Genomic DNA, 18,519 nt, shown 5'->3' on the forward strand with positions numbered 1-18,519 from the left:
AGTTAGGCTATTGGTCTGTGAGCTGCAGACGCTGCACACAGTTCCCTTTAGAAGGTAACTTCTAAAGGAGATACTGCAAGAACCCACTTTTTTGTCCTACACTCGCAAAACAAGAAGCTCAAACAATCAGATATTACTTTACAGCATCATGGTATAATTAGAAAATAATTATGATGCCTCCACAGTGCTGAAAGATAAAATGCCATAAATTCACAACTTAAATCATGATTAGTTCAACTTAGCTTTTTAAAATAAGCTATTATTTGCTCGAAAATATTATCTGTATTAGGGCCATGTGATGAAATTCGTTTAAGCAGAAGGCTAAATTAAATAATCGGAAAACCCATTCTCCAAGCCACGGGATAAATTGGCCATTACTATCTCATTTAAAGTATCAATATAACCGCAGAGCTGCAAATACGGGATTCAAATTGAAGTTATTCTTTGTGCTACTTTGTCAAACTGCACCGTCAATACAGGGGCCACCAGGCACATGTGGCTATCTAGATATAATTAAAATTAAGGAAATTTTTTTTTTATTCAGTTTCTTAGTCTCCCATTAGCCACATTCAAGTGCAGCAGCTTCAGGCGGCTGGGGGCTACCATACTGGACAGCACAGATATAGAACATCTCCATCGCAGCTGGACGTAAATGCCATCTATGACTGAGAGACAGACAAATTCAAGTCCGCCTTCCATGTGGCACTCCGGAATACCGTGTGTGGTCTTGTGTGCAGATTTTTTTAATTTACCGTTTCAGTAGCAGGTACAAACAGAAATTTTTATAACAACTACATGTAAAAGAACAGTGAATGCTTTTAGAGTTTGCTAAATTCTTTCATAAAAATAGTTTCGTTTGAGGAGAACACTTCACAAAATGAAAATAATGGAAAAAGATATCTGATATAATTTTAAATAGCTGAGAAATTTTGCTTTGAATAATTCTTTCCCTTTATCTGATAATCAAATACAATGAGAGAGGCTCATTAAAAAGCCATACTCTCAAACTGCAAATGACCCTTTCTTTAATAAAGAAAAATAATGTGTCAAACATGAAACATTAATCAGTTTCTCCTCAACAAGCTGTAGGAATATCATACAACCAGAGCTACTCACTATGGCAGGTATCTGAAACCGAGTATAATTATTACACCCATGTCTGCAGAACCCTACCATTAACTCCACTGCGATCCTCAGCACTTGTCTACTTATTTTTAGTTAGCCTATGAAAATGCATCTTCCCCTTCTGGTTTTGGGTCCAATTATCACTTCATGTTCCACATGAAAGAAAATCACTTGCTTCTCTACCACTTGGTGAGAAAACACACGAACACAATTTATTTGCACATTTTTAACATAATGCAGTCTAAATAGCAAGCTGTTATCGGTAGAACGCCTTTAAAAGCAAATCAAGAAGTGTACTCTTAATGCCACAACTGTAGCATTAACCATTTAAAAATGGTTAAAATGGTCATTTTTATGTTAGGTGCATTTTACCACCACAACAAAAAAGCACATCAAGGCAACTGTCTACATTCTGAGACCGTCCATTTTTTCATATTAAGCATAATGCTTTTCCTGATAAATTGGTTAGAATTTTTCCAAGTAATAAATTCAAAGCCTTACTCAATGCTGGAATAAAAACTTATATTAAAAGCTAAAGATGAGCAATATATTTAAGAAAATAGTCTTATTTTCAAGTACTCAAAATATTACAGAATAAAGACATATAACAAGAGGTTACCAAATAAAATGCTTCATATTTTTATGTATCGCAAGGATACAAATCTCCAGTTTAACCAATATTGCAAATTCAAGAGGAAAAACTCTTACCCAGCCACTATTCTAAGCTGGGCACTGTACTAACTGTTTCATAAACACAAACTCTGATCCTCACAACCATCCTAAGAGCTAGGTCCTATTATCATCCCCATTTCACAGATGATGAAACTGAGGGACAAATCATTTAAAAAGAAAAAAAGCCTATTATCACAAAGGTAGTAGCTAAACAAATACAAAGCTGGTGCACGTGCCACCACGCCACACTGTCTCTCTGTTAAGATTCTACTCTGACATTCAAAAGGCAATCAGAAGAACCACACTGCTAAATTAAATATAGTCTCCAGAGCTACATAACTTTTTGTAAATTCTAACGATTTGGTACGTAGTTGGGAGAAGGAAAACGTTAAGTGTTAAGAAAGCCCAAAGGATACCTTGTCATAAAACTCTCTTTCAGTGAAAAATCATATTGCAACAACCAACACTTGTTGTCTTGTCTCCTATTTTTAGGAAAACTTCCCAGACAACCTGCAAAAGTTATTTCAAGCCAAAGAAATGTAAATCCAAGGAATAAAAACTTTAACAGCAAAATCCTTCACCCTTATCCATTGTTTGTATTTTAATACTGGGCATTCACATCACAAACAAAACTTCATCACCAGGTATTAAACTAAAACGGGATGCATAATGCTATTAACACTTTCTAATTCCTTGAATCCTGGCAGGACAAAACATTGTAAACCATCTAAACTTAGTGATCAATTACAGTAAATTACGTTTGCCCAGTATGTGTAAGTTTAGGAGCCCCCGCACACATACAAGTAGGGGGCCAGGGGACAGGATATTACACTCTGCATCTGTGGCTGCAAAGAAACAAAAATCTGCCGTCACTCCATTCCGCAGTTTGTATAAAAGTAAAAGAAAAGTTGTTTCTTTGTTGGAACACATGAAGCCATAACAAAACATCGGATGACTGCAAAACCATCCCCCTTCTGCGGGAGAGGTGCAAGTACAACTTCTTCGAGGAAACACGCTACTAAGTCTGCAAAAGCCACTGCAACCCTCCGGATTCCGCGAACGTGGAAGGAAAGGGGCAGTTCAAAAACGTCTCCAACCTGCTGTTCACCTGTGGCCTGGTGGCCATGTCAAAAGCCCGCGGAGCCCAGAAAGGACTCACTAATCTTCTCAGAGGTCTTGCTAACCAAGCTCTGGCAAAGAGGGGGAGCCAGGCACGTACGTTTTCCTGCGATCCAAAACTTTGAGGCTGCATTTACTAAACCCCGTTTCCACAAAGAGAGCAGCTTGGCCACTATCGCAGATATCCAGATCGAAATTCAAATAAAAATAAAGCAAGAGTACGCTTTGCAATATGGACAACGAAGAGTTTAAAAAAAAAGAAAGCAAATAACAAGTCCCGGTTCCCCTGCTCCTGACCTTCAAGAACTGTAAAAAGTCAGGACCCAGCCCGGGAGGAACAGAAAAGTTTGAGCGGCTGCCCCACCCGCCGCCCCACGAACTCTGGAGCCGTGGGTGGGACCGCGCCTCCCGGGGAGGGTCTCCCCGCGCCCCCGGGCGCCCCCTCTCCGGGAGCGGGGTGCGGAGCCGGAGGATGGAGCCGCGGCCGCTGCCCCGAGGCTCGCGCCGCGGCCGCAGGTCCCCGGGCCCCGCTCGGGACGGCACGGGGCGCGCCGCAGCCCCCCGCCCGCGCCCCCGCACACTTCCGGGCCCCCGCCCCGGCCCCGGCGCGCCCGCTCACCGGCATCATTTTGGACCCGAAGCGCATCGACGCGGGTGGCCGGCCGCGGCCCGGAGCCGAGCGGAGGCGCCCCGGGGGTCGCGGCGGACCTGTTGCGGGGCGGCGGCGGCGCGCCGGTGCGCAGAGCCCTCCCCGCGGCTGGGGCGCCACCGAGCCCGGGCCCTCCCCGGCCGGGCCCCCGACGCGGCTTTGTCTCCTCGGCGCTCGCGGCGGCCGGGCTCCCTCCTCCGCTCCGAAAGCAGCTAATCCCGGGGCCGGCCCGCCGAGCCCGCGCCGGCTCCGCCCCCCGCGCCGGGCGGCCTGGGGGAGGGGAGGCCGCGGCGGAGCGCGCCTGCGCGGGCCCGCGGGAGGAGGCGGCGGGGCGGCGGGCGCGCGCCCCGGGGAGGCCTCTGTCCGTCTCGGCCTCGGACGAGCTGCCGCGGGGGCGCGCGGCGCGGCCACGCGGGGGCGCGCGTCCTGGAGGAGCCGGCGGGTGCGCGCGCCTCGGGAAGACACAACAATGCAAGTGGCGCAGGAGCCGGGGGCCGCGGCCGTCCCCTCCGCTGCAGTTTCCAGTTGTCGGGAGGGTTGAAGCCTCGGCCTTCGGAACCCTGGGCCGAGACCCGGCGCCCGGACTGGGTCCTCCCCTCGGAGGCTCGGCCGGAGCGGGGCGACCGGACCCTGGTGGGAGGCCCTGGCTGCGCCCCTGGGACGGCCGATCTCCCCGGAGGCCGCGGGGACCGCCCCGTCCCGACAAAATGGAGATCGTGGTGGCGGTTCAGCCCGCAGCACGTCCCTTCCATCTCCTGTGCCATTCCCCAGAATCTGATTTAAAACTCGTGTGTGACTTTGTATAATTTTTTTAAAGTACGCTTAAAAATGACTAAAGTGGTAAATTCCTTGTCTATTTTATCACAATCAAATAAAGTCCCCCCAAAAGTTAAAAATGTGTAAAGCAGCATTCTGAGGGGCTTCTCTTCTGCTACTCGAGAATATCATCGTGGGTTTCACCCCTGAAGGATGCTTGTTACACCCTGGTCTCGGATACGAGAGGGTACTTACGGTCCGCCGTGTGTAGTGACAGAAGCCAAGATCCAGGAAAATTGCGGGGGTTCACTTTGAAAGAGCAGCAGAGCCGGTGCAGGCACCCTCTTCCTCCTTCCTTCCTCCTTTCTCCTTCCAGGGAGACAGACTCCAGGAACCCCAACTCCAGGAGGCTTTAGTTCTGGTGAAGTTGTCTGTGCAAGCTCACTCAGAATCACCTTTCTCTGTGATTCTGAAAAGTTCGGTGGAGTGAAGCACCTGTCTTTATGCAGCCTCCCAGAATGGACAATTCTTTCTTAAGCCAGCATGTGCCCTACCAGAATCTCCATCAAACTGCATGTTGCACCGGCGACATATCTGGAAATATAAACCGTGGTTTACTCAGGTAGAATTCAAAGTTCTCCAAAAATCTAGTTTAAAGTCTAGTTATTTTAACAGGATTGTCCTGAATTAAGGGAAGTCATCCCTTCATTCGTTCAGTAAATTATCATCAAATACCTACCATGTGCTGGGTGTTCTTCTAAGTGCTGGAGATACTTTAATGAACAAAAATTGGATGGACAATAAAACCAATAGCTAAGTATATTAACAAGTAATAATGACAAATTACCAAGTATAGTTGTAAGAAAAAATAAAAGGGTGTGAGAGAATGAGGCATGCAAGTGCAATTTTAAATAGGATGGTCAGCATAGGCCTCACTGAAAAAGTGATGTGTGAGCAGAGACTTGAAGGAGATGGAGGAGAGAAGAACATGAATATGTGAGGGAGGGCTTCCAGGCAGAGGGAACAGCCAGTGCTAAGGCCTTGAGGTGGTAGCCTGGCGTATTGAGGGCTGTCCAGGAGGCTGGAATAGCTGGAGTGGACTAGAGGAGGGGGACAATGGTAGGAAATGAGGCAGAGTGATGTCAGGGGCCAGAGAATGTATGGCCTTGTGGGCCATCGTAAGGACTTTGGCCTTTACACTGAAATGGAGAGCCATGGAAAGGTTTTGAACAGATCCTGCCATGGTCTGACATATTTTAACGGGATCTCTCCAGCTGCTGTGGAAAACAGACTGCAAGTCAGCAGAAATCTGTGGGAAGCTCTTGCCATAATCCAGGCAAAAGATGAAAGTGGCTTGGGCAATAACAGTGGATGTGGTGAAAAGTGGTCACAAGTTGGATGTATTTTGAAGGCCAAACCGACAGAACTTCCTGACAGATTAGATATGGAATATGAGAGACAAAGAAAAGTCAAGGATAAGTCCAAGGTTTTCGTCCAGAAGGTTCAAGTTGCCACCAACCGAGATGAGGAAGACCATGAGTAGAACAAGTTTCAGGGAAGAGGAGAGTATGTTAAATTTGAGAATCTAAATAAAAATAAAAGAAACTCTAATCCTGAAATTTAGCACATTTGTGGAAAGCAAGAATCCTTTTTGGCAACCTGCAGCTCTTAAAGGGCCTGTTTAGCATCAAAAAACCTACTTCGTATTCCACTGGTTTTCATTATTTTCTTGCATACAAAGAAATCTCAGAAACAACCTAAGACATCATGATCTACAGTCATCCAGAAAAAGAATTCTGGATATCGGTCACTAAACCTCTAGTTCTCAACAATGAAAAAACATCTCTCTCAACTACCCAAAAATTGGTTACCACGATAGTAAATTACATGTCGTGCGAGCATTGGCAGCCCCGGCTTATTAAAAAAAATGAAAATAGAAGCAAGGAGAGGAGAATTGGAATAAGACGGTCCAGTTCTGTTTCTTTACTGCCTGTTTTCACAAATGCCCTGCCCAAGAAGAGGGAAGGAAAAAGGGACAGCAGCTGGCACGTTGTCCCAAAACTCACTTCCACCCAGTTGAGAATTCCCTGCTGCCAAATGGAAGGTATGTTTATGTTGAGGGTTTTGGTTTTTTTCTTTCTTTTTTTTTAATCATAGAGCATGAAACCAAAGAAACCTCGTCGGTGCTTTCATTTCATTCCTTCAAATTCTGTACCATTCCCATATGGCTCTCAGGTGGATCATCTTCTCCCTTCCAGGTCTCACCTTCGTCTCACCCCCACCTGCCTATTCTGTCAGGAGCCTCTCCTTGCTTCTCCCCACTCTAATTCTGCGTTTAACTCTCAGAAAGATAAGTCAAATTACCACAAGCTGGGTGGGGAGCTGTCTTCTCTTTTGGACCACACCTCACCTCTGGGCACAGTACAATTAATTATCTGTTTGGTTTAAGTTCAAATGTTTGAGTTCCCGACTTCCTCCCATGTGACTTTCTGTCCCATTTCCCACAGATGTTCCAAACCTTGCATCCCTCTCCCCTCTCAGAAGATGAACTCCCATGTTACCTATCCAAGAAAATAGAGGCTACTGGACTATATCATTCCCTCACCTCCAACCCATCGTGTGTCTTTCTCTGCTCTCTTCCTACTCCTTTTGTTGATTTGTTTTACTAATAATTTTGTGTCTATATTTTGCCAGGCACGGTTCTAGACTCTAGAGATAGCACAGCCCACACAACACAGACTCTGCCTTCATGAAGCTCATATTCTAGAGGGGGAGCTAGACAACAAACAAATGAATGAGGGAATACTAATGCTTTGGGGGTAGGGGGCAACTATATAAACCTCAGAGAATAATGTCTGTTGTAGATAGGGAGGGCAGAGAAGGAGTCTGAGGAATGAAGTGAGGGAGGAATCAGACTCCAGGCAGTGGGAACAGCCAGGGCAAAGGGCCTGAGGCAGGAGTGTACGTGGCATCTTAAAGAAATAGCAAAAAGGCTCATGTGCCTGGAGCTGAGTAAACGAGGGGAATTGTAGGAGAGACGGAGGATGCAGCTGGGGCCTGGGTCATGTCGGACCGTCTAATGTTCCACCGATTATCCTCCATCTTGAAACCTCAGATACTCCATTTTTACAGGTTTCTTAGCCCACATATTTATTCAGTTCTCTCCTGCATTCCCCTCAAGATAGCAGTAATTCAGAAGAGAGAGACAGGGCAGGAGCTTGAGTTTCAAGCCTCCTTGAATCTATTCGTGCCTTCAGTACCTTCCCCTGCTACCCTATATGGTAAGATTCTACTCATCTTTTAAGTGCCTACCTAAATATCATTCTTGGAAGTCATGTTTGACGTTTTTCAACAAAATTAATCAATATTTCATCTATATTTTCTAACCATATATATATATATAATTTATTTATTATGGTACTGAGCATATGATATAGGAAAACACACATCTGTTTCCCCAAGTAGACTCAATGGCAAAAACTATTTGTTATTTATTTGTGTATCTTCAGCCCTAACATCGTGCCTAGGGCATAGTAGGTACTCAATAAATGTAGAATTGATGGCACATAATAAATGTTTACCATGCTCTCTTTTCTCTTTGCTAGGTAGAGTGAGGTTTTGTTCCTGACTCCTGCAATCGCCTCCAGCAGGTCCTCCTAAACCTCCTCTCACTCCCTCCAACTCATTCTCCACCCTAGGGGTTGGCAAATATCAGACCAAATCCGGCTTTCCTCCTATTTTTGTATTGCCTATGAGCAAAAATGATTTTTACATTTTTTTATGGTTGGGGGGAAAAAGTCCAAAGAAGAATATTTTGTGATGCATGAAAATTACATGAAATTCAAATTTCAGTGTCCTTCAGTAAAGTGTTACGGGAACACAGCCACCCCTGCTTGTCTGCATGTTGTCTATGGCTTTCACACCACAGCAGCAGAGTTGAGTAACTGCGATAGAGACTGTACACGGCCTGCAAAGCCTAAAATATTTACTCTCTGGCCCTTGAGAGAGGAAATTTGCCGGCTCCTGCTCTACCAAGCAGCAAGAATGATCTTTTTAGCGGAAATATAGTCATGTCACTCCCATGCTTAAAACTCTTCAATCAAAGTGGAAGGGCATATGGATGGGGCAAGATTGAAGGTCGAGGATGTTGGGGCCACGTGATGAAGAGTACATGAAGGTTTATTATACTTTTCTGTCTTCTTGTCTTTGCTCTAAATTCTAGATAATAATGTGTTTAAAAAAAAGAAAAAAGAGAGGCTGGCCCCGTGGCATAGCGGTTAAGTGCGCACGCTCAGCTGCTGGTGGCCCGGGTTCAGATCCCGGGCGCGCACTGACGCACCGCTAGTCAGGCCATGCTATGGCGGTGTCCCACATAAAGTGGACGAAGATGGGCACGGATGTTAGCTCAGGGCCAGTCTTCCTCAGCAAAAAGAGGAGGATTGGCATGGATGTTAGCTTAGGGCTGATCTTCCTCACAAAAAAAAAATTAAAAAAAAAAGAAAAAAGAAATGCCTTCAATTGCTTTCTATTGCTGTTAGGATAACACACTGTTAACATGGCCTCTGAGCCCCTGCTTGGTCTAGCTCATACCTACTCTCCAAGATAGTTAGGAAGGAGGAACAATAGAGGTGTACCTCCCCATATTCGTGATGAAAGATTCAAAACTGGTGACTTTGGGGGTCGGCCCGGTGGCGCAACGGTTAAGTGCGTGGGCTCCGCTTCGGTGGCCCAGGGTTCGCAGGTTCGGATCCCTGGCGTGCACCGACGCACCGCTTGTCAAGCCATGCTGTGGAAGTGTCCCATATAAAGTAGAGGAAGATGGGCACGGATGTTAGCCCAGAGCTGGTCTTCCTCAGCAAAAAGAGGAGGATTGGCACCGGATGTTAGCTCAGGGCTGGTCTTCCTCACAAAAATAAATAAATAAATAAATAACAAAATTGGTAACTTGTAGGATAAACTCAGTGCATTGAAGGCATCAGTCTCTGCTATTGACTATACCTTGATTTGGTTTAAGTCATTCTCTGATTCATTGATAAGTAATGGAACAAGGAGCTCATGATCTTTTATCTTCTGTTGCCATTTCCCTCTCGATTACTTCACCTCCCCCTTACTCATCCAGTCTGCCTTTCAACCTCATCCTTTCTCTGAAACAGCCCTTGCTGGAGTCACCGGTGACCTCTATTTCTCTGATGCAATAAACATTTTCATTCTTCGTCTTCCTTGATCTTCCGGCAGCGTTTGGCTGTTGCTCATTCCCTCCCTCTCAAAACACTCTTTCCCCTTGATTTTTAGGACAATGCTTTCGTGGTTTTCCTCCAATCTCTGTGATTGCTTCTTCTCTGCGTGCTTCGGAGACTCATTCTTCCTCACCAGCCTTTACATGTTGAAGGTCTTTGAGGCTCACTCCTAGTCATTTCCTCTTTTCAATGACTACTCTCTTCCTAAAAAATCTTATCCACATCTTAAACTTCATCTATACATGAGTTAAATTTTTATTTTTCCAACTTAAACTGTTTCTCTGGGCTCTAGAACTGCACCATCCAATGCAAAAGTCACTAACCACATACAACTATTGAGCACTTGAAATGTGGCTAGTGCAACTGAGAAACTAAAATTTTAGTTTTAATTAATTTAAACTTAAATGGCCACATGTGATAGTGACTAAATATTAGAGTATAGATATAGACTATTTCCATCATCACAGAAAGTTCTATTGAATAGTGCTGGATATCCATATGCAATCATATCCAACTGCCTACTTGACATTTCCTCTTGGCTGTCTCAAAGTATTGCAAACTCAACTTGTCTAAAGCCAGATACATAATCCTTCTTTCCAGTCCTGTCCTCTTCCGGTATTTTCTATCTCAGTGAATGGAGCAAGTGTTCATCCATTTTCTCAAGCCAGAAACCTAGGAATCATGCTTGACTTCATTTCTCCCTCATCTCTAACATCTATTCAGTCACCAGACTCTGTCCAGTCTGTCTCTTAAATCTTTATTCAAACTCCTCGTCTTCCGTCACCACAACCATCCCTTTCAAGCTACCGTTGTCTCTCACAGACCTGATCATAGACAGCCCTGCTTCAAGTCCCTCCTTAACATTGCCTCCACGTCCCTGAAAATCTGTCCCTGCCCATCCTCCAGCCTTGCTAGGTACCACAATCCCCTCCCTCTCTGAGACTCAGCAACACCATCTTTTTTCAGTCCCTTTTGCCCTCCATGCTCCCCCCAGCACCTGCTGCAGCATAGCTCCAAGGACCTCACCTTCACACCACGTGTCACCACTGAGTATTTAGACTGGTTTGTGTTACTAGTGTTATTCAATTAATGACTGTCTCTCCCACAAGACTGTAAACCGTAGAGTAGGGACTTGAGTACTCATCTTTGTTTACCATTGATTCTTCAGTACCCAAATCAGGGCCAGATACATAGTAGTAGAATGAATAATTGAATGAACAAAAGAGTGAATAAATGAATGAGGTGTTCATTTGTCTGTAGCTCACGTGGTTAAAGCCAGTGCATTAGTCAGCTTAGGCTGCCATAACAAAACTTCATAGACTAGGTGGCTTAATCCACAGGAATTTATTTTTCTGGGGGTTGGGAAGTCCAAGATCAAGGTGCCAGCCAACTGGTTCCCAGTGAGGGTTCTCTTCCTAGCTTGCAGACTGCCGTCTTCACATTGTAATCTCACAGGGTAGAGAGAGAAAGACGAAGCAAGCTCTCTGGTGTCTCTTCTTATAAGGGCACTAATCCCATCATGTGGACCCCACCTTCATGACCTCATCTAAACCTAATTATCTCCCAAAGGCCCACCTACCATCCCATTGGGAGGTTAGTGCTTCAACATTGGAATCTGAGGAGGACCCAGTTCAGTCCACAACAGCCAGTGTTTTGTACGCTTTCCCAATCCTATGGCCATAGATTATATTCATCACCCCAAAAAAACATCTCATAAATGCCTCCAAGAGGTTCTGGTTGAACGAGGATGAAAGGATCTATGGAACTCGCACCCATTGCTGGAATACAAACTTAAAGTACTTGCCCTTCTGATGATTGGTCCATGATGTCATCATCCATAAGAACTCTACTATAATTACTGTGCGGCATTTGAAAAGAAAGAAAATCTACTTGATGAGCTTTCAGAAAGTTAAATTGAGGCTTCGCTATTAGCAAGCAAGAGAAGCCTAGCCTAAAATACTGAAAATAGACACTCTCAAGTGCCGAGGTGTCACAAAGCCATTGGCCATCAACAGAGCCTGCTATGGCTTCAGTTCTCCCCAGGGCAAAGGGGTTTTTATTCCACAATGAGGAACGTACATGTATTTCTTCCTGGTCTCTATTAAAATACACTGTTAGATGAGAATGAACTGAGTTCTAGTCATTTTAAAACCATTTAAAACCATTTTTAAATTGGGGGTTTATTCAAATATTTATCAAGAGTACCTATGAAAAACACACTGGGTTTACAGATACATGGCCAAAGTTCCTTTGGGGAAAGGACCAATTCTTGAAGCTCTTGATATTCCCGCTAGCCTAGCACTCAATGTTTCACCATCAATTAAGCATTAAATAGATGCAGTCATGTTGCTACTATAAAAAAATTTTTCCTAATAGCTAAAGATAAACAATTAGAAAAGGAAAAACCAGGGCAGGCCCGGTGGTGCAGCGGTTAGGTGTGTGTGCTCCGCTGTGGCGGCCCCGGGTTTGCAGGTTCAGATCCTGGGCGCGCACTGACACACTGCTTGGCAGGCCATGTTGTGGCGATGTCCTATATAAAGTAGAGGAAGATGGGCACGGATGTTAGCCCAGGGCCAGTCTTCCTCGGCAAAAAAAACAGGAGGATTGGCATCGGATGTTAGCTCAGGGCTGATCTTCCTCACAAAAAAAAAAAAAAGGAAAGAAAAGGAATAACTAATCAGAAGGTTTTCTATACTGCTATTTAAACCCCATTTATGCAGAGTCCAGGAGTCCAAAACTCACTTCTATTAACAGTTATGTGTAACACTTAAGTTAGTTACTAATTGACAACTGAGAACACTCCTTGGCACCTCTTATTGTTGCCCAAGGCACACTAATTGAGGAGGAGTAACATTTCTAGAAGTCTTGGCTGAATTCAGTTTTTACTGCTCTAGTTAAGGCCCAGAGGAAACTTTAAAAAGGACCACAAAGAAGGTAACCTTAGAAGACCATAAAACTTAAAAAGGAAAGTATTATGTGGTCAGAGAGAATTTTCACTTCCAACTAATGAGTCCCCAAGCTGTAACCACTGAAGATTTTTTTCTTCTTCAAGTAATTTGTTCTCTGAAAGTATTTATAAACTGATTTGGGGGAAAAGTATAAATCTATTCTCAAATATACTTCACATTTACCACATCTAATGGAATAAATATGAAATTGAAAAAAAACACAATCAATCAAGGCATGCTTATACATATTATAAAGGACCAACGACAGCAAGTTCTCCCTGTCCTTTTAAATATGCTTTTATTTACCAAAAAATTTCAATTTATACTCAATTTTCAGTTTAATTCAATAAACACTACTGAATGTCTACTATGAGCCGAGTCTGGGGCACATCAGTGAAATGAGGTACCCTTACGGAATTGAAGGCACTGTATTAAGATCTATGCCACTGCCCCTTTACTGCTGTCCTGTCCATCTATACTGAGTGTCGGGAGGCAAGGGGCCAGCCAGGGAGGGTATAAAGACAAGGAAGACTCAAGGCACGTGCAGCCTAGTAGAGGAAAACATACCTATGAGCACAGGAGTGGAATCAGATGACCAAGTGCTCTGGTTGAAGTCCGCACAGGGAATAATCACCTAATCCCCTGACCCTCCCAGCACAGGACATTCTGGAAAATCCTCAAAGGAAGGAGGGCTCATGAGCTGAGCCTAAAAGATGAGGTTACCTGGAGTTGGTGTGTTTTTTATTTCATTTACTTGGGGCCTTGATTTACTAGGAGGAAATTTTATTTCATTTAAACTAAGTTTTATTGAGTGTATACTATATGCATAGCAATCTGAAATATACAACTAAGATGTGCTCTGTGCCCTAGAGGAGCTTATAAAGTCGGGAGGGGGGAATGCAGGTAGAAATAATAACAACTAGGCCCACCATTTATAGCATACTTACTATCTGCCAAGCATCATGCAAGCCATTTACAAACATTTTCTCAGATAATCTTCACTAAACCTATAGGGAGGTACTATTATCTCCATTTTACAGATAGAGAAACTAAGGCTTAGAGATGCTAACTCATTAATTCATTCATTGATTCATTCATTCATTCAATTAGTTACTAAGAAGATACTACGTATGTGCCAGGAACAATTCTAAGTCCTAGGGGTATAGTGGTGAAAAAGAGGGATAAAGTCCTGCTCAACTCTCTGGAAGTTTTTGTTCTAATTGAGGATGACAGATGATAAACAAATAAATAGGACAAATGCTGTGAAGAAATCAAAAGAAGACGATGCAATAATGACTGGAGTCGTCGGGTAGGTATTTTAGAAATGGTGGTCAGGAAAGTTCTATCTGAAGAGATGACGTTTGAACTGAGATCTGAATGACAAGAAGAAACTATCTTCAGAAGATCTGGATGAAGAAGGTGCAGGCAGAGAGAACAGCCAATGCAAAGGCCCTGAGGGAGAAATAAGCTTGGCATGTTCCATGAGCAGCAAGGCCAGAAGGGCTGGAGCAGAGGCCCTTACCCCAGGTCACATAGCTAATTCGTAGCAGAGATGATAGTCAAAGCCGGTCTCCTAAGGCCAAAGCCCTTTCTCTACCACTAAGCAAATTGCCTAAAAGAACAAATAGAATGTTCTGCGTGATGTCATACTGAATGTGTTTTTAAATTAACTTGAGCAAAACCTAAAGAAAAGGGAACATATGGAATCAAAAGCCAAAATAGAGGAAAGTTGCAAGCTGAAAGACCTCCCTGAGACGGGAGCTACAAAGACAAATAAAGCATTGTCTTGCACAAGCTGTATCAAATCCAGCTTCCTCTCACCCTGGTCTTAACCTCAACGCATTATGCATCCTCAATTCTGATCTTAGACTGAAATCCCTTGCAGGCTGATGAAAGGCAGCTCTGATACTTCAGATTAGGAGTTCAGATAAGCTGAATGTCAAAAATTCTTCCAGCTTCTCACAGGTGCCAGCAGAGAACTCCTCAGTCTGGAGAGTCCCTACTTCTGGAGGCTCCAAGGGAAGAGCCATCAGCAGGCAGGAGCCAGCTGGGCGACAGGTTCTGCAGGAGACCATGCAGGGTTGGCTGGTCAGGTGTGATTAAACTGGTGCGTGTTTGAGAGAGGGTGGTAGGTTCAGACAGGAGTTGTTACTGAGATAGTAATCTTAAGGTAAGTGGCAGAGGGCCAAATTGTGGGCAGGGCAGGCTCAAGTCGCCAGACAAGCTGTCATAGACAAGAAGGGCAGAAAACCTTAGCGAAATGTAACATCAAGCATGAATCTAAGAGAGACGTGTTGTTCTAAGACCTAGCTCAATCAAATGAGCCCATTTTAACTCAAGTCAGCCTGAATTTAACCAGACAGCTCTGTCCCAAAGAAATTTCATTTTGTCTTAAACGGCTGGGCTTCTTCTCTGTATCCAGGTACATGGTGTTCTACTCCAGCTCAGCTGGGGGAGGAAATTAGCTCAATTTCCCTGTTAGCAGTTGGCATAAAAGAAGGTGCTTTTCTAGGGTGTGATCTGTATGTTCTGCCTGCGTGATCTGTGGGTGGTGGGCAAAGATGCACATCTACTCTGAGATCTGTAGCGGCAGCTCTTCTGAAAACAAGATGAATCATGAACCCCATTCTTTCACGATTTGATTAGGAAAAATCCCTGAATAGTAGAAATAGGAACTACTTTTGATGTTAAGTTCCATGCCAGACCCTGAAACAGCAGCCTATCATATCATATTACGTCCTCACAACAACCCTATGAAATTGATGCTATTAATAGTCCCAGTTTACAGGTAAAGAAATTTGGACTTAGAGAAGTAACTTGTGTAAGGTCACATACTAGTGAGAAGCAGTGACTGGTTGATCCCCTTACTGCACTAGGTCTGTACTCTTTTATTTTTTAAATCAACTTTACTGAGGTATAATTTACATTCAATGCATTGCATGTATCTTAAGCAAACAGTCATTCGAGTTTTGACAAATGTATCAACTCTTGTAAATACCACCAAATCAAGCTATGTAACATTTAATATTGTTATATAGCTCCCTCCTATCCCTTTGGATCAATCTTTCCTACACTTGGCAACCACTGATCTACTTTCTGATACTAACGGGTAGTTCTGCCTGTTCTACAGTGTCAAAGAAATGAAGTCAGACAGTATGAACTCGTTTGCATCTAACTTCTTTTACTCAGCGTAATATTTTTGAGATTCATTCATGTCGTTGCATATGTCAATCACTCATTCCTATTATTGCTGAGTAGCATTCCATTGTTTGATATTTGGGTTGTTTCCTGATCTGGCTATTAGCAATAAACCTGCTATGAACATTCATGTACAAGTCTTTTTCCGGACATATATTTTCATTTCTCTTTGGTAAATGTCTATTGATAGAATTGCTGAGTCATTTGGTTAGTATGTGTTTACCTTTATAAAAAATTGCCAAACTGTTTTGCAAAGTGGACATGCTATTTTCCACTCCCACCAGCAATGTATGAGAGTTCCAGTCGCTCCACATATTCAAGAACTCTTGGTATTGTCTGATGACTTATGATGAGCATCTTTTCACGTGCTTATTGGCCATTTGTATATTTTCTTTAGTGAAGTATCTGTCCAAGTCTTTAGTTCCCCTTTAATTGGGTTGTTTGTCTTTTTATTATTGAGTTGTAACAATTTTTTGTAGATTCTGGGAAAATGTTCTTTGACAGATGTGTTGATTGAGAATATTTTCTTCCATTATGTGGCTTGTCATTTCATTTTCTTAATGGTGTCTTTCAAAGAGGAGAAATTCTAATTTTGATGAAGTTCAATTTATCATTTTTTCCTTTTATGTTTTGTGCTTTTTGTGCCCTAAGAAATCTCGCTTAACCCAAGGTTTCAAAGATTTTTCTCCCATGTTTTCTTCTAGAAATTTTATAGTTTTACCTTTTACATTTAGGTTCATGATCCATTTTGAGTTACTTTGTGTGTATGTTAGGAAATAAGGTCAAAGTTCTTTTTTTTTTTAATATGGATATCCAGTCTGTTCCAATGAAATAGACTATTCTTTCCCCATTTAATTATCTTGGCCATTTTGTTGAAAATCAAATTATGTGTAGGTTTATGTCTGGGCTCTCCACGCTGTCCCATTGGTTATATGTCTCACAGTATCCATGCACCAACCTCCACACACACACACACACACACACACACACACACACTGCTCCCTCTTCTCCAGTACCCGCCCCCCAGCCCTCAGATTCAAGCCACGTCAAGAGCCCCACACTCTGATCTCTGCTTCTTGAGCTCAGAGGGACCCCGTGCTCTGTTTGGGATCTACCTAGTGATGCCATAGAAATTGTCCCCAGGTACAGTTTGCCCAAAGTCAGGGCAAATGGGGCTCACCCCATGAGCTTCCTTTTCCTCAAGGATCACAGTCCAGTACTGCCTGTTGTTAAGTACCTGAAAACAGTTGCATTATGTATTTTGTCTAGTTTTGGACTAGATCAGTACATATTACCACACCTTGGCCAGAAGTAGAAGTGAAAACTTATGCTTCTAACCATAAGCGAAAACAAACTTGGAGGAACACCTGAGTAGCCGCCGTGGCAGCAGTAACAGCAGCAGCCACAGCTCAGTGGGTTCCTCTCCAGGGCCTGAAGCCTGCCACGTTCATTAGCAGCTTAAAGCTGCAAAAATTAAAGTATATGCTTTTAGGATGGGGTTGATGCATTAAAAACCCTCAGGAAGGGTTTCATCCTCCCCTAGAATTACATGAGGACTGGAAGAAGTTTCTTCTGGTTCTTTATATGGACACAAATGTATGGGTGTCCACTAACTAGCAAATTTCCTCCCCAAATTCAAGTCTACCAAAAGTTCTAGGAGACCATGAGGAGTGTTATAAACCACAACGTCTTGAGGTGGGGCCCAAATACCTCTTGTGGGTCTGGACAGTCCTGGCAGGGACACACGTGCCTCCAACAAGGAATGTCTTCCTGGACTTGGGGTTAACTGACAGAACTTGTTGAACCAGATGACAGCCTGGCTGCTACCAGGTGGCAAAGTTGAGATAGAGCTGGGGCCTCACAGCTACGCTCAGAAGCAGTGGGCAAGTTGACGGTATCATCTCTGGGGACGTCCACTGAGGGTTCAGAGAAGCCAGCCTGTGAGAGCAGGATGCTGGAGAGATGTGCTGAATCTAAACCAGGTGGTAAGTTGGGCCTATGAACCCAACACTGGTTGAACCTAAGGATGGTGAGAGGTGTTTACCGATCTTGGTGGACAGAGATCAGGTAAATGGCTCCTTCCAGATAATGCCAGCAGCCTAAGGCATGAATCTTAAGGCTGTCTGAGAATAAGTTAAAAAAAAAAAAAAGGTAGACAGTGATAATAAATAGAAGGAAATTTCAACAAGCTAGAATAAAGCCTCTAGCAAGGATGTTAGTTCTTGGGTACCAAGAACCACAGGGCAGCAACAGATTGATCCATCAAGAGATCAAAGAGTTGCTGAGTCTGTTAATAAATATTTCTCAGGCACGAGCAGGGGAAAATTAGTCCCTTTAATTAGAGACAGCCTGAGTCCACCTCTCTGATTCCACCCCTGAAATAAAGCCTACTTGGTGTTAAAGAACTTCAGTCCCTGAAAGGAAATATGGCAGAGGGGTTAAAATCATGTATTCAATGTCACATAGACCCATACTGGAAGCCACCTCTGCCGCTTAATAGCTGGGTGGCTTTGGACAATTGATTTAAATCTCTGGAATCCTGAGTGTCTTCATCTGTAAATAAGGAAAACAATACTTTGTTGTCAGGTGACTGTGAGAATAAAGGAGATAATATATGTACAACATGTAGCCAAGAACCGGGCCCATAGGATGCATTCACTAAGGGGTAGCTACAATTATTTTTACCTAGTATCAAAGTCAGACGTTCCCTGCCTGGGACCACTGGCTGTGCGGATTATACAGAGGAAACCCTCAGGGAAAGTCTGAATGTCCCTGTCTGGGGGCCAAGTCTCCCCTGCTCAGAGGCCCAGATGCC

General features: G+C 43.7%; 1 protein-coding gene across 4 annotated transcripts in view; it reads right to left on the reverse strand.

The window, feature by feature from the left end:
* Window positions 1-18,519, reverse strand: part of TP53BP2 (tumor protein p53 binding protein 2) — a 92,459-nt gene that overhangs the window by 54,694 nt on the left and 19,246 nt on the right. For 3 of the 4 annotated variants that reach the window (XM_087424390.1, XM_087424394.1, XM_087424391.1), the window contains exon 1: window positions 3,536-3,738. In XM_087424390.1, the coding sequence (XP_087280516.1) occupies window positions 3,536-3,562 (27 nt within the window). In that variant the 5' untranslated portion in view covers window positions 3,563-3,738. Of the gene's footprint in view, window positions 1-3,535; window positions 3,739-4,576; window positions 4,916-18,519 lie in introns of those variants that run through there. The other variant, XM_087424393.1, reaches the window with a different exon arrangement.

Source organism: Ceratotherium simum, chromosome 36, assembly GCF_057802395.1.
Source record: "Ceratotherium simum simum isolate JZ-2026a chromosome 36, ASM5780239v1, whole genome shotgun sequence".
NCBI classification, from domain to species: Eukaryota; Metazoa; Chordata; class Mammalia; order Perissodactyla; family Rhinocerotidae; genus Ceratotherium; species Ceratotherium simum.